This window comes from Giraffa tippelskirchi, chromosome 9 (genome assembly GCF_054371585.1).
Source record: "Giraffa tippelskirchi isolate mGirTip1 chromosome 9, T2T-mGirTip1v1.2.pri, whole genome shotgun sequence".
Taxonomy (NCBI): domain Eukaryota; kingdom Metazoa; phylum Chordata; class Mammalia; order Artiodactyla; family Giraffidae; genus Giraffa; species Giraffa tippelskirchi.
In genome coordinates this window covers 53636176-53654871 of record NC_137283.1, presented here as the reverse complement: position 1 = coordinate 53654871, position 18696 = coordinate 53636176, and the positions used below count along the sequence as shown (strand labels likewise).

Sequence of the window (18696 nt, the reverse complement as noted above, 5' to 3'; positions counted from 1 at the left end):
CTCAGCCATAAAATAAAGAACAAAATAATGCCATGAGCAGTGACATGGATGAACCTAGAGACTATCATACTAAGTGAAGTCACAGACAAAAACACGGTACCCCTCACATGTGGAATCTAGTTTTCTTAACATTGATACAAATGAACTGATTTACAAAACAGAAACAGACTTACAGATACTGAAAACAAATGTATGCTTACTAAAAGGGAGACATGGCAGGACAGGGATAAATCAGGGGCTTGGGATGGACACACACCCCCTACTCTATATAAGACAGGTAAACCAGCAAGGACCTACAGGGAACTCGACTCAATAGCCTGTGATAACCTCTATGAGAAAAGAATCTAAAAAAGAATGATTCTTAATATATGTACAGCTGAATCATGCTGCTATGCACCTGAAACTAACACAACGTCGTAAGTCATCCATACTGTAGTAAAATTAAAAGAAAAAGAAGTCCACAGGATAGTTTGGAACCGGTTACTGCCAGCATCAGGGCTTGCCCGGTAGCTCAGCTGATAAAGAACCTGCCTGCCAGTGCAGGAGATGCAAGAGACTCAGGTTCAACCCCTGGATCAGAAGATCCCTGGAGAAGGAAATGACAACCCACTCCAGTATTCTTGCCTGGAGAATCCACGTGGACAGAGGAGCCTGGTGGGCTACAGTCCATGGGGTCACAAAGAGTTGGACACGACTGAGCATGACTGAGCGCGCGCGCGCACGCATGCACACACACACACACTGCTAGCATGGGAGCTGGATGCTGGCAACGTGCTTGCGCTCAGGGATAGGATCACAGCTGTGTGGGTCGTGAAGGGCGGGAGGGAATTGCCGCAAACCAGATAGCACAGGAGGAAACATGCGGGTCTGTCCTTGACGGGCATGCGCCCATGATGAAGTAACTAGTTTATAATCTCTCTCTTTAGCCAGTACATGACAATATAGCTGAGTTAAAGAGGAAAAAGAGTGGGAGGATTTTAGGAGACTAGACATTACTATGGGACCAGGCTGCTGGAGGAACCATTACATCTTGGGTCCTGTTGTTGTAGGTGGAGTTCCAGTTGACTGCAGGTCTTGGAGTTATCCTGATTTCAGTATTCAGTTCTGTTGGCCTTGGTTCTTACTTTCTTTTGATTTTTGGTTCAAAATATGCTGTGCACATTGAAGGGAGTTAACTGTTCTTTCTATTTCCTCCGGAGTGTTCTGGTTCTGGGTACCACACTTAGAGATGGATGCTGATTTGGAGAGCACAGAGAGGTGGCTGACGACACGATGGGATGGTGTTGACGGTGTTAGGACCGTTTGGAGGGATTCTGGTTGGCTGAAGAGGATCCTGGGCATGGCAGGGTGGACGCAGAAGCAGTTTTCTGGTGGTTGGAAGAAGAAACAGACTTCCTTGGGTTTTTCCAAAGAGCAGTCTGTCAATCACAGAATTATACTGGAATGTAGATTTCGTTCCTTGTAGCGGGTGCCTTTCATCGGTGGTTTCCAGCCTGAGTAACTGAGTAAGCCCCTAGCCCTGGGAGTGTCTGAGAAGTCGCCACAAGGGGTCACGCAGGTGTGCTTCGATTCACACCCCTCTCTCTGCGGTTGTTCACAGCCACCGCACCACAAAGCTTTCTTCCTCTGACCAGGACGAAGCATCCAGGCTTTTCACTGTAAACGGTGTGTAATGTCTTCCAGCGACTTGTCACCAAGTGTGGAGTCAAAGCTAAGAGTGAGCCTTCCAAAGAGTTGGAATGGAATTAGAGAAGGGGCCCGGCTCCCACCCAGAAGAAGGGGAGTGGAGATGGCACTGAAGGTGTTTTCAGACACACACCCCCCCCCCCGCCGAGCTTCCTGATGGCAGGACCTGGGATCGCTTCTCCAGTGACCTCTGGGCCAGACGCTGCCCTGGAGCTTCACGGGTTCCCGTCTTATGCAGTCCAGCGGGTGCAGGCTTTTCCTAAAAATCTGTTTGCTTTTTGGTCGGTCCACTTACAAATTAGGTGCTGGGTGTCAGGCACTGTTCTAGATGCTGACTTGTGGGAGCGTCTGAGCAGGCAGCGTGCAGGAGATCTGTGTGTCCAGAAGGGCCGTGTCTCCCCTCTGAGTCCCGGGCCGGCAGGTGGCTTCTGTCTTCCTGTGGCCTGAGTGCTGGGTACCACGTTTCTAGCCCGAGGAAGCTTTCCCCGGGGATCTCAGAGTCAGACTGAGGGTGCCCTGGAGCTGCTGGCTTGACCCCAGCAAAGCCGCTGCAGACACTGTCCATTTTAAGAGCCGCCTCAGACTTCCCTGGTGGTCCAGTGGTTAAGAATCCACCTACCCGCGCAGGGGGACACGGGTTCGATCTCCGCTCCGGGGGGAGGCTGCACATGCTGCAGAGCAACTGCTGAAGCCCCAGCGCTTAGAGCCTGTGCTCCGTGACGAGAGACAGCAGCGTGCTGAGAAGCCTGCGCACCTCGACTGGAGAGTGGCCTCCCCTCCCTGCAACGAGAGAAAAGCCCACGCATGGCAGCAAGGGCCCCACAGGGCAAAAAAGGAAAAAGCAGCCGCTCTGGGCTGTCTCCGAGGCAGATCCCCTGTGTCACCCTGTGTCTGTCCCTTGCCCGGCTGCCCCACGTCCACAGCCCTGCCGCTGTGAGAGGCGAGCCCCGCGGGCGCTGCAGACGCTGCGGCTGTTGGACGGAAGGAGAGACACGACTCTCCATCCCTCCTCGGGCGCGTGGACTCTGTCTGATGCCAAGAATACAAGAGTTGCTTGTGTCTTTTTTTTTTTTAAGTATTATTCATTGAGAGAATGCCTAATGACAAACATCACTTACACAGTTAGTAGCAGTAGGAATGCTGAGTTAATTTGTGTTTTATTAGTCTCAGCAGCGCCTACGTTCATTTGAAATGAGTGAGCGCACACATGGGGCCCACGTGATGCGGTCGCTCCGCAGACAGGGCCGGGCCAGGCGCACAAGGTCCCCGTGCGGGGCGCCCTCCCACCGCCAGCGCCCACTGCCAAGCCCGGGGGCGGGGGGCAAGGGGCTTTAGCAGTCGGGCTCTCGGTGTGGACCTCTTTTCTAAAACTTTGGTTTTTCCCTCTTGTCTCAGCTCATGATGGAAAACATGCACAGGCCTTTCCAGTTGAGGAAAACTGGTCCCTTATTTACGTTGAGTTGAGCTGTTAGGAGGGCTTCCCAGGGGGTAAAAAAAGCTGCCTGCCATCGCAGGAGATGCGGCTTCGATCCCTGAGTTGGGAAGATCCCCCTGAAGAGGAAATGGCAACCCACTCCGGTATTCTTGCCTGGGAAATCCCATGGACGGAGGAGCCTGGTGGGCTGCAGTCCATGGGGTTTGCAGAGAGTCAGACATGGCTGAGCACAAGCTGTTAGGAGAGGCGCTCCGGGCAGTGGGCCCTCATTGTGGGTATCACCCTCTGCAGCCGGTCTGGGAGCCCTGACTCCCCGAGTGAAGCAGGTCTCTGAGCCCCGGCCGGCCCTGTTCTTGGGGCTGCAGCGTGTGGGCACCTGGCGGCCTGGCCCCGCGACCTGTGGGGTGTCCCTGGTGGCAGGTGTCACAGACAACACCATCTTCCCCCTCGGTCAAAGGTGGGGCGGCTCCCCTGTGCCCCGCAGAGGCCGGGTGTGCTGGGCACTGCAGCAGGGTCCCGGGCCCCCTGTGTCCTCGGAAGAGGGACTCGGAACGCCAGTTACTTCTCAGCTTTGTCCAGCCCGTGACACCCAGCTCACCGCCGAGTACCCCGGACGGTGTCTCTGCCTCACCTCCCAGCCTCGCGGTGCTCAAGTCTTTCCTCTGAGCCCTGTGCCCTGCTGGGCTGTCTCCCCCAACACCTGCCTGCTTCCCATCTGAAATGGGGGCTGAGGGGTGACAACCCCCGACTAGGACGTCCTGGCCACACCCCCGCGCCCTGCTCACAAGGAGGACGGAGGGTGACGGGTGAGTCTGGATGACCTGGGGGGGCGTTTAGAAGCAGGGGGTGGGGTGGGGGAGAAAAACTAAAGATGGGGAGGCAAAGGGGGAAACCGTTTCACAGCTCTTTGTGCCTGGTGTGTAAATGCTCCTTAAATGCTGCTTTTACAGAAAAACTGTCTTTTCCTGCTGGGCATTTCCTCTGAAATTTCCTTGATTCCCTTTCATTCATCACAGACCCTGTTAACTGGGTCACACATGATTGAGTTCAGTTCAGTTGCTCAGTCGTGTCCAACTCTCTGCAACCCCATGGACTGCAGCACGCGAGGCTTCCCTGCCCATCACCAACTCCCGGAGTTTACTCACTCCTGTCCATTGAGTTGGTGATGCCATCCAACTATCTCATCCTCTGCTGCCCCCTTCTCCCGTCTTCAATCTTTCCCAGCATCAGGGTCTTTTCAAATGAATCAGTTCTTCGCATCAGGTGGCCAAAGTATTGGAGTTTCAGCTTCAGCATCAGTCCTTCCAATGCATGTTCAGGACTGATTTCCTTTAGGATGGACTGGTTGGATCTCCTTGCAGTCCAAGAGACTCTCAAGAGTCTCGTCCAACACCACAGTTCAAAAGCATCAATTCTTCGGCGCTCAGTTTTCTTTATAGTCCAGTTCTCACATACGTGTCCTTTAATAGTTCACTTGGTCAGTGAATGGTTGTTGAAAAGCTCTGTGCTGTGCTCAGCACCGGGGAGCGGGCAGGGCATGGAGGGTGAGGACCTCCGGTCCCACCAGGAGGCTGCTGTGGCTCCTCTCGCACACACGCAGGTCCCGGCTGGGCCCTCCAGCCCCGTGATATGGGGGCCGGGGGGGCCTCCCAGAGCTGAGGATGGAGACGGGGTGACACGGGGGCTGCCGGGGACTGCCGAGCACCCGGTGTCTGGTGGCTGTCGTGCCTCCATCTCTCAGCCGCTCAGGCTGGGCATTCATCGGCTCCGCCTCAGGCTTCTTCTCTGAGACCCTGGGACTTGCCGCTGGCCTGATCCCCGTCCTAAACCCAGGACGTCAGTCAGCAAGGGGAGTGTTCTGCACCCCGTGGCCACCCCGCCAGCTCAGGGGTGCTCCTGAATTATGGGAGCCCAGGATGAGGTGGGGGACAAGGGGCCGCCTGAACTGGGTCCAGGAGCCCCAGAATATTTCCTCAAAAGCCCTAAACTGCCTTATCCTGCTTCCCTCCCCGGCCTAAGAATTCGGAGCCTGTTGCTTTAGCTAACTGCCGTCAGGAATCCAGCTGAGCATGGGAAGTAAGACGTTCCCAGGGGTTTCCAGCTCTGAGCAGCTCTGAGCCCCGTTGGTGAAGGGCAGAAAACCCCGCGTTCATGAGGGTGTGAGCAGAGGGCATCCCGCACTGTCCCACTGCCTGGCATTGAGTGTGCGTTTCCCCGGGGACGCGGAGGGCAGGGCGGCAGCTTGTGGGCCCGCGGCCTGGACACTTTGTCCTGGAGGACAGTGTCCCCTTCCTACTCGCAAGCCCCTTGCTATTTTCTCTGTGGCAGCACCCTCCCCGGGCTGAGGACAGGCCCCTGAGGGGGACCCGGGACCCCGAGCCTCGTGTCCTGGGCTGGTCCCCGGTCCCCACCACCCGGGAGGCCTCTGGGCCCCTCGCCGAGCAGACGTGTCTCTAACGAGGGTGGAGGCGCCGCGGGTCGCCGGCAGGAAGCGTGTGGTTTTGGGTCCGAGAGCACATGACGCCCTGGGAAGCGGCGGAGCCCGGGGGTGATTCACTGGGGGAAGGAAAACGACGTCTGTGTCCAAGCTCCGGGAACCGGGAAAAGGAGCTTTGGAAGTGTGAGTAATGTGTAATTTACTAAAATTAACCAGCGACTTCTTCAGACAGTTTCTGGGTGTTTTCCGTGTCTCTTCTGGTCCTCGATGCCTGCTGAGTCCTGCCTGCAGGGGCCCGTCTCCCTTGTTTGCTCCCCCACCCTGGGGTGATGTGGGACAGACCCTCCACTCCTAGGGCACCCTCCCTGGAACGAGGCTTCAGTCCCTGACCCTCTGGAGCAGCTGCCCGGCTGTGCCGTGTGGTGTCCAGGTCTGGGGGGGCCGGGTCTGTGTGACCGCCCCCAGCCTTCTGCCCACACCGCCCTTCCGGTGCCCGGATCGTGAGCCCCTGAGCAGGGCTGTGTCTTCCTCCTGTCACCGTCGTGAAATAGGGGCTCAGTTAACGTGGCGGACTGCCGCGGAGCCTGAACCGGCCGCGGGCTTGTCCCAGTGACGCGTCCAGCCCCCAGCCTCTGGTAGTTCATGATATGATGTCTAGAAACCTTATTTTTCAGGGAGGCAATTTATATAGATCATCAAACACTAGAGGGAAAGAGTCGGTCAGCCGTGTCCGACTCTGTGTGACCCCGTGGACTGTAGCCCGCCAAGCTCTTCTGTCCATGGGATTCTCCAGGCAAGAATACTGGAGCGGGTTGCCATTTCCTCCTCCAAGGGAATCTTCCCGATGCAGGGATCGAACTTGTGTCTCCTGCATTGGCAGGAGGACTCTTTACCGTCTGAGCCAACAGGGAAGCCTGGTAGCCTGTACACTGAGGAAAAAACACCCTGTTCAGGAAGAGCCCACTCATCTCGGGTCGGAGGGCTGATGTCCCTGCCCTGTGATGCTCTGTCGGAATGTCGGTGTTCGCGGTTACGACTGTGGAGCCTTCTGCATAAAGGCCGGTAACGTCCTCTGAATCGTCACAGGAAGATGATAAATTACGGACAGGCTGGTTTCAGAATTAAGGGCTCTTTTTCCTTTTCTTTTTCTGGTCTCATAATTCTTTGGAAGTTGCTGGAATCTGTGTGGCGCGTATGGAGCATCTTGTCTGGACTGTCTGACTGGCACGCGCTTGTCTGGGATCGTCTTCATGGGCTGGAAGTTTGTCCTCTAATCGCGTCTAAGTCACTCTGTAGAGCCCACCAGGGAATGGGGGGAGGCGGGCGGGGACACCCACGAGTTAAATGTGCGGTCGGGTTACACTGCAGCTGATGGGCTGAGCCCAGAGCTGGTTTGTTCTGCCCATGTCCTACCATGTGTCCGCGCGATTCCGTATGTGTGTGACCTTCAGCCCCTGTTCGAGACCCTCCCAGGTGGCTCCCGTGCCCACACAGTGGCTGAGGACACCCGGGACGTGGCGGCAGAACCAGGCTGGTCTCCTGCGTCACCCCCCGGCCCCGATGGGCACAGCCTGCATCTGAGGGGTGGCTCCTCAGGCCACAGGGCCTTGACCTCACCCGCACAGTTTCTCAGGGGTCGGGGGCCTGGCGCAGGCAGGGCACTGGGCACGAGGGTGCCGGGCCGACTAGGCCCTCAGATGCCCTCGGGGGCTCCAGGAACACAGAGGAAGGCAGGCTCACAAGCGAGGTGAGGGGAGGGCGTCTCTCTCGCAAGCCTGCACGGGGCTCTCTGGCGGGGCCCAGGGCCGGAGCCAGGCTCAGCAGTTGGGGGCGCGTAGGCGGCACAGGTGTGTGGACGGTCCCGGCGCGCGGGTGGTGTGACTGAGCCGGGGAAGGGTGGACGGAGGCCAGGAGCCGCAGAGCACGCAGGACGGGCCAGGGGTCAGGGCCGCAGTGGGACGGCCCTCGGAGGGCCTCAGCCTCCGGGGATGCCACGGGGACATCAGCTTCAGACGAGCCCCGCCGGACTGCCCCTCGGGCCTGCGGGTGGAATTTCCCAGGCGAGGCCTTCCCGCCGGAGTCGGGGCTCTGCACCAGCCTGAGCACTGCGTGAGCCAGACACCACGGCCAGTGACGAGACCACGTGGGGCCTTCATCCCCCCACGTGGGGGGTTTATGGCGCGTCCCCGCCTCAGGACGGGACCTGGCGTGTGGGAGATGGTTGTTTTGGCATCCTAACCACTTTCATCCTTCTGAAGGCAGGTCCCCGGCAGACCCACGCTGGCCTGGAGCCCAGGGTGAGGTCTCTGGCTCCGCGTGGGTGGAGTGTGTCAGAGAAGCTGCATCCAGGCTGATAAGGTGGGGGCCCACTTCCCTTCCTGCTGATGCTACGGAGCAGACCCCAGACCCTGCGAGGGCACCGCTCCCCAGCGCCCACCCGGGCTAGCGTGCCGGCCCCTGGTTACCCGCAGGCTGTTTGTTGGAGGCTCCCCGAGGTGGCGTGATGACGATGTGGTCCCTCCCCACGGCAGAGTGGGGCTGAAACGATCACTGTGAGCCCGGCCACGGCCACGGGCCCCTTCCCCACCCAGAAGCTGTCAGGCATTCCCATCTGAGCGCTCGCTGCTCTCTTTTCAGGAACAAGACGGCCAACGGGGACTGCCGGAAAGACCCCCGGGAGCGGAGCCGCAGCCCCATTGAGCGGGCCGTGGCCCCCACCATGAGCCTGCACGGCGGCCCCCTGTACGCGTCCCTGCCCAGCCTGAGCATGGAGCAGCCCCTTGCGCTGACCAAGGGCAGCCTGGATGCCAGCCGGCCGGCCGGCCTCTCGCCCACCCTGACCCCGGTGGAGCGGCAGCAGGTACGCCTCTGTCCCGCGGGGTGGGACCCCCTTGCCGGGCCTGTGCTGGGAGCACCAGCTGCGTGGGTGACTCCGTGTGTGGGCCCCGCTCCTTGGGCCGAACGGCCACAGCGGCAGCATCTGGGGGCTGAGTTTCTTTGCACAAGGAGGGAATGGCCTGGACCAGCCGTGTTTCTCACCGTCTTCCTGGGCAGCCCTTTTGGGATCAGTGTGATGACCCCGGGGGGACTCCGACGTGAACCCCTTACGAGGCCACACGGCTGGAGTTCAGCGCCAGGCTCCTCTGCGTGGGGCTGGAATCCTGGGGGGTGAGTGGTCAGAAGCCTATGATTGGCAGACTGGGACTGTTTTATATACATATATATATAAAGGAAAATAAGGAAACTAAGTTGTCAATAAACACAGATTGTTTGGTAGGAACAGAGACTAAAAAAATGGGGTTCCTGGGGGAACGGCTAATAAAGGGAGGCATTACCATGAGGTTCAGAAGCACGGCATGGACCTGTAGTTCCTCTCTCTGAACCTCTGGGGCCCGGGGCTTAGCAGATCCTTAGTCAGTGTTTGCTCGAGACTCCTGGACGTGGACGTGAGCACAAGGAGGTGCCGGAGCTGAGCTCAGCCTCCAGGCTGCCACTGCAGCCCCTGCCCAGGCCTGCTTCTGACCGTGGGCACCTCCTGCTCATGGGCGCCCCCGGGTGCTGGGCGAAGTTTCACTGTGGCTCTCAGGAAGGCTGATGAGCCGTTGCGCTTCCTGCCTTAAAGACCCAAATCACGACCCTATTTGTTTCCTTCTTTAACAAAATGGTATAGACACCTGCTTTTGTGTAGGGAGTGTCAGAAGCTGGTCAAGCAAGATGCGGGCGCGCACACAGTTTGAGTCTGGAGGAGCCAGGTAATCAAGTGAGCAGGACTGTTCATGTATCAGCTGGGGGGAGCCAGGGGGAGATACCAGGTAGGGAACACTCACCAGCGCTGCAAGGCCCCGGCGCTGCAGGAAGGAAGTTATAGCGAGAGGCCCCAGGCGTGTCCTGGAGCCGTGGGTGCAGCCAGGCTTAGGAAGGAAGTGCCGAGCCTGGCCCGAGAGCCGGACGGGAGGCCGGCCCCCCTTCCTCCTCGGGCTCCGGGCCCGTCTCCGCATCCTTTTCTCTCGGTGCATGTGGCTTGCACGGCCAGCTCAGCGTGGCTGTCCCCCAGCCCCTGAGTTCCCCCCGAGTCTCCTCCTGCCTCAGCCGCAGCCTGGCCAGGGGTGAGGTCACTTAGGGATGTGGCGATGCAGCCCCGTCTCGAGGGCGGAGGGCAGGTTACTCAGCAAGGGCGCGTGGGGAGACCACCGGCTCGGGTTTAAACAGACTCTCCAAAAGCGGCAGGACGCCTGGACCTGACCAACCATGGCCAGGCCCCCAGAACCATGTCAGGCCACGCTCAAGCCCGTTAGGGCTGATTCTTCCCATTTCACAAAATGAGCTTTGAGGGTGAATGAAGGTCCTGCCTAACGAGCGGGCAGCTGGTTCTCCGAGGCCCGCCGAGTCTCAAAGGCATGTTCTCTCTCCTCTCCGCCATTTCTGTCCCCACGGCAAGGCGTCACTGGCTCCCGGTGGCTTGGCTCTGTTGCCAACGTGACGTGTGGAACCATCAGTAAAGCCCGTAGGTTTTTGTTCTCCTGCTGCTGCTCAGCCTCCCCCTCCCCAGCTCGGAGGGTTGCAGTTCCTCCTTAGACCCGAGCACGCGCCTGCCGTCGTACATGGAGCCAGGTCTGCATCACAGGCCTGCCCACTTCCCATCCCGGGGAGGTTTGCTTTGCAGTAACCTCCGTAGGGGTTACTGATCCAGCTCTTGACGGGAATGGCCGGGGGTGGACAAGCCCCGATCTCCTTGCTGACCTGCTGCCGTCACTCGGCCTCTGGGGTGATGCCCGGCCCAGCTCCTGTGAGCTGTCTGGTCCTGCTCCGCCTCATCTGGGGCTCAGGACCCTTCCTGGCTGCAGCCTGAGGGAGTGGCTGGTTCACAGGTGTTTTCCGTCCAGGTCGGGGGTGTCCGGCAGGGTGCCTGCTCGGGGTGGGCCTGTTGGCTTCAGGTTTCAGAGAGCAGGTACTTGGACAGGGTTTTGAAGGGTGGGTGGAGGTTGCCAGGCAGGCAGTGTGGTGGTCTTGGGGAAGGAGAAGGAAGGGAAGGAGAGCGAGTTCGGGAAGGCAAACGGGGTAACGCTGGTTAGTGTGTGTGACTCACGCACTGGGAGAGGGTCCTCCGGCTCCACTGTCACTTGCATGGTGGGGACAGAAACAGATGAGCAGAAACGGGAGTATCTTGGAAGGTCCTGGAATGGCTCAGGGAAGCTCTGAGGTCCGGGGGACACGCTCTGGGGACTGTGGCGGTGGGGCCTGTGGTCCCTTTGCAGGGGGCCCTCCCCTTGGTCTCCCCAGTCGGTGATGGTCTCATTTCAGCCTAGCAGCCTCTGTCCCCCGGGCTCAGCGACTCACACAACCACTGCTCAGAGGGTGCCAGCGCACCCCCTCGGGGCTGGTTCACTGTGGATTTGGGTCCTTGAGCTTCAGAGTGGGAACCACGAGGCGGAGGAGGGGCTTGACCAGATCTGCCTTTGGGCCGGGAGAGGTCTAGAGGGGGTGCTCGGCGGGAAAGGGGTGCTGGGGAGAAGGCCCCGCAGAGGAGGCGCCGCGCGCACCGATGGGGGGGTCTCCCGGTTCAGTGGGTGCCCGGCCAGGCTGAGGGGCACGGGGGTGGCCATCCTGCCTCGGAGCGGGGGAGGAACGCAAGGGCGGGGCGGCCGGGCTGGGCTCTCACGGCAGCCTTTCTCCGCAGAACCGGCCCTCGGTGATCACGTGCGCCTCTGCCAGCGCCCGCAACTGCAACCTCTCGCACTGCCCGGTGGCGCACAGCGGCTGCGCGGCCGGCCCGGCCAGCTACCGGCGGACTCCGAGCTGTGAGTGCCTGCGCGGGCCCCCACCACCCCCAACAGGGCGCGGACTCGGCGCCCCTTGCCCTCCTGTTGTTGTCGGAGCACAGGGGCGACGGGCGGGGGGAGCAGCCCGTGGGCCCCGCCCTCCAGGCCCCCTCAGGCCGCCGGGCAGCAGGCGCAGGGGCGGGACCCGCGCCCGGGTCGCCCTCGGTGCGGTCCCGGCTCTGACCCCTGCCCCCCGCCCCCCAGCCACCTGCGACCCCGTGGTGGAGGAGCACTTCCGCCGGAGCCTGGGAAAGAACTACAAGGAGCCGGAGCCGGCCCCCAACTCCGTGTCCATCACGGGCTCCGTGGACGACCACTTCGCCAAGGCCCTGGGTGACACGTGGCTCCAGATCAAGGCGGCCAAGGACGGCGCGTCCAGCAGCCCCGAGTCGGCCTCGCGCCGGGGCCAGCCCGCCAGCCCCTCGGCCCACATGGTCAGCCACAGCCACTCCCCGTCCGTGGTCTCCTGAAGGGAGCGCTGCCCTCCGACACCACGTCCATCTGCATGGTTTGCCTGAGCTTTGAACAGTCAGTGCTTAAAAAAAAAAAAAAAAACTTAAAAATTGGAAAAAAAAAATTGGTGGGAGAGGGAGGGATGGTTTATTCGCAAAAACCACGTGGTGGGGATTTCTGTTGTGTTTCGTACTTGCTTGGTCTTCGTCCTCGGGGCCCGCACAGGGCACCCCCGTCCGCGGGCGCCCGGGCTCCTGCCTCGGTTACCAAAGACGCCTGGACCAGGTCAGCTGCCCCGCGAGGCCCGGCCGCCACAGCTCGTGCTTTCTCAGTTGCAGGCCAGGCCACTGGCGACCCAGACGCTCTGTGCTTTTTCGTACGCTTCTCGAGACCGGGGCGTGTGTGGCTCCACTTCCAGCCTGCGTGTGTGCGTGTGTGCGCTTGTGTGTGTGCGTGTACTTGAAGAGAACAGGACTGTCGTGTCTGATTTGCACTATGGGAGGAGGACTCGAGTGGCCTGCCTGACAGCTTTGTGTAAGACGCTGGTGCTCTGAGGGCAAACTGCTGAGAAACGGAGGGTTTCAGGATGACATTTGTGACCATTTGTGTTTTTTTGTTGTTGTTTTTAATTTAGACAAAACCGCTTTGGAAAGGGGAAGTCTCATGCAGGTTATAGGTCTTTCTCTGCCTAGATTTCAGGTGCTTGCAACTGGACTGCAGACTCTTACGAATCACGGGCATTTTACCTTTTCTGAACACTGCAGTTTGTTAGACTAGAGCTGAAGTTGGAGGAGCCTGTAGTGCTTTAAACAGTGATGCATGTTTTAATGGATAAAAATAGCTGGTTTCTATTAACTGTATAGACAGTAAACAAAAAATCCTTAATACTTAACTAGCTTCTTTTCAGAGTTCGTTTTATTTTTGTCAGTTACGGTCCTAGATATACTTACTGCTGGTACAGTTGTACTCTAAGATTTGTATTTGATAGCCACGTTACTCCCTGGCAGGCCCTGGACGCGGGCGGGCGAGTGGCTGGGCGGCCGCCTAGTAGGATGCTGGAGCGGTGGCCGCAGGCTGACGGCATCGGCTATTTTCTGCCTCCCTGCCTGCTCCCTCGCTCCCAGGGGAGTGGGGACTGGTGTCTCCCAGCTTCCCTCTTGATGCAGAAACTGCTCCCTTGGCGGGACAGCAGATCCTGACAATCTGACGCGGTGTTTTTGTGTGCTTCCTCTCCTGCGCTGGGGCCAAGGCAGTATACATTCCTCTGACTTTATACAGTTATTACTGCAGTTATTATCGTTCGCTATAGTCATAGCTACTAACTAGGAATTAGGTGAAGAAGCAAGCATGACAGACCCAGCTGTGGATGTTCGACAGCTGCTTTTGTTTCCGGGAACCGCTTCTGTGCCCCCGCCCCTCCCAGGCGCTGCCTCGTGGCCCCCTGGCCTGGTCCTCAGTAGGAGAAAGATACAGGTTAGCCGGTGACTTTGACAGTCGGCACTGGGTGACCAGGCGGGCGTTGGGCTCCTGGGGCTGCAGGACTTTGAAGAGGCAGGAAGAAGGGTCCCCCCCAACCCCTCCCCGCACGCATTTCCCTCCCACTTCACTGGGCTTCCAGGCTTTTGCATCCAGGCCCCTATATTTTCTGTAGGAAAAAAAAATCGAGAACACTTTTTTTATATAGGTAACTTTAAGACCATCATTACGCTGTGCGTAAAGAATGTACAGAGAAATTTGTAGGTATTTTTTGAAGAACAATTAATTTGTTAATGATATGTAGCTATTTAATTTTTCCCTTTTCCTATTGTAATCATTCATATTTTTTTTGTTGTTTGGAAAAAAAAGTTGATCTTTTTTTTTTTTCGTCGTAGATTTGTCTGTAAAAGTGCAGGAACACAGTTATTCTATGAGAACACTGCATCTGCCTTAATAGCCACTAGTTTGTTATTGCTACAGGCTACTGAGCGTCGCCCAGGAAAACGACCCACTGCCGGCGGCTCTGTGCAGAACAGGCTCCGCGGCCGCCCGCCAGCGAGGCCATCGCTGGGGAGGGGGGGGCGGGATCACTGAGGGCCGGGTCCCTGCGCGACCTGGGAGCAGCGGACCCGGGAGGGGCCCCCGGCGGGAAACAGAGCGGCACCGGGAGACACTCCCTGGCCTCGGGGGCACAGAGAGGTTCTCCACAGAGCCAGGCCATCCGCAGTGCGTTCAGACCATTCTCTCCGTGTTTGTAAATCTGTAATATACCATTCTCTGTGGCCTGTTTTTCCTGGAAGAAGAAGAAAAAAAAAGGTTTGGCAGGCCATCTTTTTTTTGTACTTAAAAGTAGCCTTAAGAACAATAATAAAGTGCTCTTAAACCACAGACTGTCCGTGTGCTCCTTGGGTCCAGGCTGGGTGGGGGCTTTGCTTGAGGCCCTGGGGGAGGGCGGGGTGGGCTCAGTGCCTGGTGTGCATTGGTCTCCGGTTTAAGCACCACACAGGCTGGAAAACTTTTTAATTTTTCTCTCTCGAGGAGAAGCATCATTTAAAACCTGCAGCAATCCAACTCAGGACTCACCATGGACTTTGCTTCCTTGCCCAAGACAAGAAAGGACAGCGCACACACGGAAGCATGGTAAGGGCCCCCCACTCCTGGTTTCCGTGCCCTGCTCCGTGGCGGCCACAGACCTGCACCCCCAGGGTGAAGAGGGCAATCAGCCCAAGTGACCCCAGCAGGGCGCCTGCCCCAAATCCTCTTACCATCCCCCTGGCTGCACACAAGGCAGACCCACCGCAGACTGCGTGCCTGGTGGAGTCGGGGCCTCCAGGCCCCCAGGAGGAGGTGCCTGGGACAGGGGACACAGCCACCCGCGTGCTGCAGGCGCTTCGGTGAGGTCTGGGCCTCAGGTGGCCCCAGGGCAGGAGGGCCGGCCCGGGCAGCTCCGAGGGTCGGTCTCTGAGCCCCGTCTCCTTCCCCCAGCGCACCGGGAGCTGCCTGGGTGTCAGACTGCGTCCCCGGTGGAGGTCTGCTTCACTGGGACGGCGTGGCCCCTTCTGTCCTGCCGAGCTGGGGCCCTAGCCCCCACAAAGGCTGCTGGGAGGAGCCGGTTTCCTGCTCCCCCCAGGTCTCTTGGTCACCTCCTCCCCGTCACTCCCCCCACGGGGGTCCCGGCCAGGAGGAGCCTGCCCCCCCCAACACGTGTGACCACAGAAGAAAGAACCGCTCGTGGAGAGGACCAAGTCCCAGGTCACCGGCAGTGCCGAAGCCAAGGTTATTATTGAGCTCAGAACCGGTGGGATGAGAAACTGTCAGACATGGAGGACGCCAGCAGCTCCCGGCGGCTGAGGGAGGCCAGGCCTCCAGCTGTGGGGACGCGGCCCGAGTCACCAGTCCTGGGGCCACGGCCTCAGAGCGCGAGCCCCGCGCTGCAGGCACATGTCAGATGGTCTCGTCGTCACTCATGTCCCAGATCTGCGTGGAAAAGGGGAGATGCTCAGTGTCTGCCCGCCCGCCCAGCGCCGCCTGCGGGGCCGTCTCAGAGCCGTGCGGCTGTGGCGACCAGTGGAGGAGAAGCTCGGCTGTGCGCCCCCAGCCCCCCGCCCCCTGTCTCCACAGAAGCGACACCCTGCTTCTCGTGGAAGGAAACCACGGCTCAGAGCCGGGGAGCGGGGCACCCGGGGGCCGTTTCTGCGGCGCTGATCCTGCCGGCCTTCCCGAGGCAGCCCCCGCCGCTGGCCCCGTGGATCCAGAGGAGCACAAGGGGCCCCGTTCCCTCTTGTCCCCTCAGCGTGAACCCCGGAGAAAGAAGGCCGAGGCCAGCATGGGGAGCCCCCGGGGGCTCCCCGCACCCTGGGGGGGCACCACTGGTCCCTGACCTTGGGCCCACAGACTTTCAAAATTCCTAGAATTGGTTGCAAAAGGCCACCTCCGTGCTCACAGTGCTGAGAGAAGGAACATCGTGTTTACAGGAGGCTGGCCTGGAGGCAGGGAGGCTGAGCCAAGGTAAACATCAGTGTCCACACTGGCTCGGCTGTCAGCGTGGGGGCCGTGGAAAGGACACAGGGAAGGACATTTCCGCTGAGGACCAGCCACACCCCCCTTCCCTGGGGTGAGACCTCGAAGGCGCGAGGACCGCATGCAGAGGCTGGGCTCCTCCGGCTCAGAGCAGTCCTGGGCCTGCCCTGTTGGGTGGGACTGGGGGGCGCAGAGTGGAGCAGGTGCCACTCCAACAGAGGCCGCACCAGATGCTCCTCCGGTTCCGCCCGCCTGCGGTGGGGACGAGCTGGTAGAGGGCTCGCTGCGCGCTTACTCTTCCCTCTCATTCCGTGTACACACACGCCTGGGGAGCCTTCCCCGCGCCACGTGAGGCCAGAGGCTCCCTCCACGACTCACTACAGCCTGTGAGATATAGGTGGAACCTGGCTCAGAGACGGGCGGCAGCAAGCCTCGGGTCACACACAGCAAGTAAGGTACGGAGCTGGGAGCACAGGGGAGAGGGGTTAGGAGAATCAAGAGGGTGCAGGGACGGCTGTATGGGTGACGGCACCCGATCCAGGCGGGAGGCGGTGAGCCCCGCGGGTCAGGACGCTCAACCCCCCTGCCCAGGCTCTGGGGTACTGGGAGGGGGACACGGTGCACTCTGTCGCCCTACTGTGTGCTCTAGTGGGGAAGGGCCTCTGCAACCAGAAGGGGAGACAGCTGGCCTGAGTATGGGTGGTGGGGAGGGGTCCAAGCCCTGCCCAGAAGGCTCAGGGGTACAAGTAAGGCACCCAAGGGACTTACTATGCTGGACTCTACTGAAGGGGAGGTGGCATTAGGCATCCTTCTCTAGGCCCAAGATGGGGTTTCTGTGAGAGGGCAGCCCCCCGTTGGCTGCTCTCTGGAGGGAGTCTGGAGTCTGAATTGTGAACCCCAAGAAACTTCAGGATCAACCAGCAGTATCATAAGACTTAACATATAGACTCTAAAAAAAAAAAGCCAAACTCACAGAAGCAGAGGCTAAACAAGGGATGGCAGGGCCTGGAGGAAAGGGGAGGTGGTTAGGGCGCAGCAGCACAAATTCTGAGGACAAGTGTACTCTGCAGACCACTCTACCTGTAGTCTGCGACCACCACCTATAGTTTACGTGGGCTATAGCCTGTGGATTGGTAGCTTTGGGTCAGAGTGGTCTCTGCCTGTAGTCTCCAAGACCACTCTGCCTGTAGTCTGCAGACCCCTCTGCCTACAGTCTGCAGGTCCAGTGTGCTTATTGTTTACATTGACTGCAGTCAGAGTGGACCTGCATATTTTAGTCACAGTGGTCCTGACTATAGTCTCCAAGACCCCTCTGCCTATAGTCTGCTGGACCAGTGTGCCTATAGTTTACACTGAGTATAGTCAGAGTGGACCTGTAGATTGTAGGCCAAGTTGTCCTGATGATAGTCTGCAGACCACTCTGCCTGTAGTCAGAAGGGGCCCACGAATGTGCTCTTAATAAAGCTGGTAAGAAATTGACAAAGATTTAAAAAATTTTAACACTCAGTGTTGGCAAGAGTGTGAATAAACACTTCCAAAAGGAGTATAAATTGGTGCTAGAGACTTGGCAACATGTAACACAAAGCTTTAAAAAATCCTTGTAGCCTAAGGAAGAGATAAATGATCTTTTCATAAGATGATATGCAAGTTTACTTAGAAAACCCAAGAAAATGCTTCGATGAATACAATGAGTCTTCAGTAACATAGGAAGATACCACATTAACGACAATTACAGCCTTCCTGTATACAAACAACATCCAGTTAGGAAACATGATGAAAGAGAGGAACCCAGTATAAGAGCAATGAAAGAAAGTACTAGGAAGTAAACCTAACATAAAATTTACAACATGTCTATGGGAAAGCTTCAGAACAGTCCTCACAAGAACTGTATGAAAAGGACCCTGGGAGAAAGGGGGACACACCCGGTGTTTTTGCATGGGGCAATTCAACATCAGTCAAGATGTCCACTTTCCCGAGTAAACATAAATTTAACACAGTCTCAATTTTTTTAAAAAATCAAGGATCTTTCCTGGAGCTAGACAAGCTGGTTTTAAAGTTTATGTGGGAAAAAAAAAAAAAGGGAAGCTTTGAGTAGGATTTTGTTTGAGTATGAAAAGAATCGTGAGGAGGCTCCCCCACACTGTGTTTAAACATCATCAAATCTGTAATTTAGAGGTGGTGGCAGCAGAAGCACAAGCAGATGGGCCAGGGGAACCAAATGGTCAAGAACCAGGACAGGATAGACACAGACATATGGAAATCTACTATTTTAACAATAAAGGTCTGGGAAATGTGACCTCAGATCATTAGAAAAATATGAGCTTATAAATGATATAAGGACAACTGGAAAGTCATTTCCAAAAAGATAAGATTGATTCCATGCCTCACTATACATCCAAATCAACTCCAAATGGAGCAGAGATGAAATTTTTTTTTTTTTTTTTTTACATTTCTTGAAGGTAAAAAAATAAACTATTCAAATAGTAGATGCAAACATGGGTGAATGTCTTTATAACCTGGGAGTGGGCAGCCTATAATCAGAGTCTGTAAACAACAAAAACAGATACACTGGATTATGTAAAAAAAAAAAACACACAGGAGAAGTTCTGCATGGAAAAAGCTCTGTAAGCAGAGTTGAGAAGACAACACACAGTGGGTGAAAACATAACCTTATACCGTCCCGTAACACATAACCTTATACCATCCCGTTACAGAAAGAGCTCTTTTAAACTCAAGGAGGTAAAAACCAATAAACTGATTTAAAAAAAAAGGCCAAAGACATGGGCAATTTACAGAAAAAGACTTGTTAATAGCTTTGATACATAAGAAAAGGTGTTCAACCTTACTTAGAGTAAAAGAAACGCTAAAGC

The 18696-nt window shown here is 57.4% G+C and overlaps 2 protein-coding genes and 1 long non-coding RNA gene across 27 annotated transcripts in view; 1 reads left to right on the top strand and 2 right to left on the bottom strand.

Annotated features, from left to right (window-relative positions):
• The window catches only part of VGLL4 (vestigial like family member 4), a 152803-nt gene extending 138609 nt beyond the window's left edge, over nt 1-14194 (top strand). For 3 of the 4 annotated variants that reach the window (XM_081526125.1, XM_081526126.1, XM_081526123.1), the window contains 3 exons: nt 8196-8418; nt 11236-11356; nt 11582-14194. In XM_081526125.1, coding sequence (XP_081382251.1) covers nt 8196-8418; nt 11236-11356; nt 11582-11847 — 610 coding nt within the window. In that variant the 3' untranslated portion in view covers nt 11848-14194. Of the gene's footprint in view, nt 1-8195; nt 8419-11235; nt 11363-11581 lie in introns of all 4 variants that reach the window. The other variant, XM_081526124.1, reaches the window with a different exon arrangement.
• The window catches only part of ATG7 (autophagy related 7), a 512414-nt gene that overhangs the window by 20402 nt on the left and 473316 nt on the right, over nt 1-18696 (bottom strand). For 12 of the 22 annotated variants that reach the window (XM_081526109.1, XM_081526110.1, XM_081526112.1 and 9 more), the window contains one exon: nt 15041-15283. The exons of 3 other annotated variants lie outside the window; for them this stretch is intronic. In XM_081526109.1, the coding sequence (XP_081382235.1) occupies nt 15251-15283 (33 nt within the window). In that variant the 3' untranslated portion in view covers nt 15041-15250. Of the gene's footprint in view, nt 1-11850; nt 14100-15040; nt 15284-18696 lie in introns of those variants that run through there. 7 more of the 22 variants (XM_081526092.1, XM_081526091.1, XM_081526096.1 and 4 more) reach the window with 1 other exon arrangement.
• LOC145520203 (uncharacterized) lies at nt 9317-11253 on the bottom strand. Its single transcript, XR_014064312.1, has 2 exons — nt 10299-11253; nt 9317-10023 (listed from the first exon to the last, which is right to left on the bottom strand). It is a non-coding gene; the product is annotated as an uncharacterized LOC145520203 (long non-coding RNA).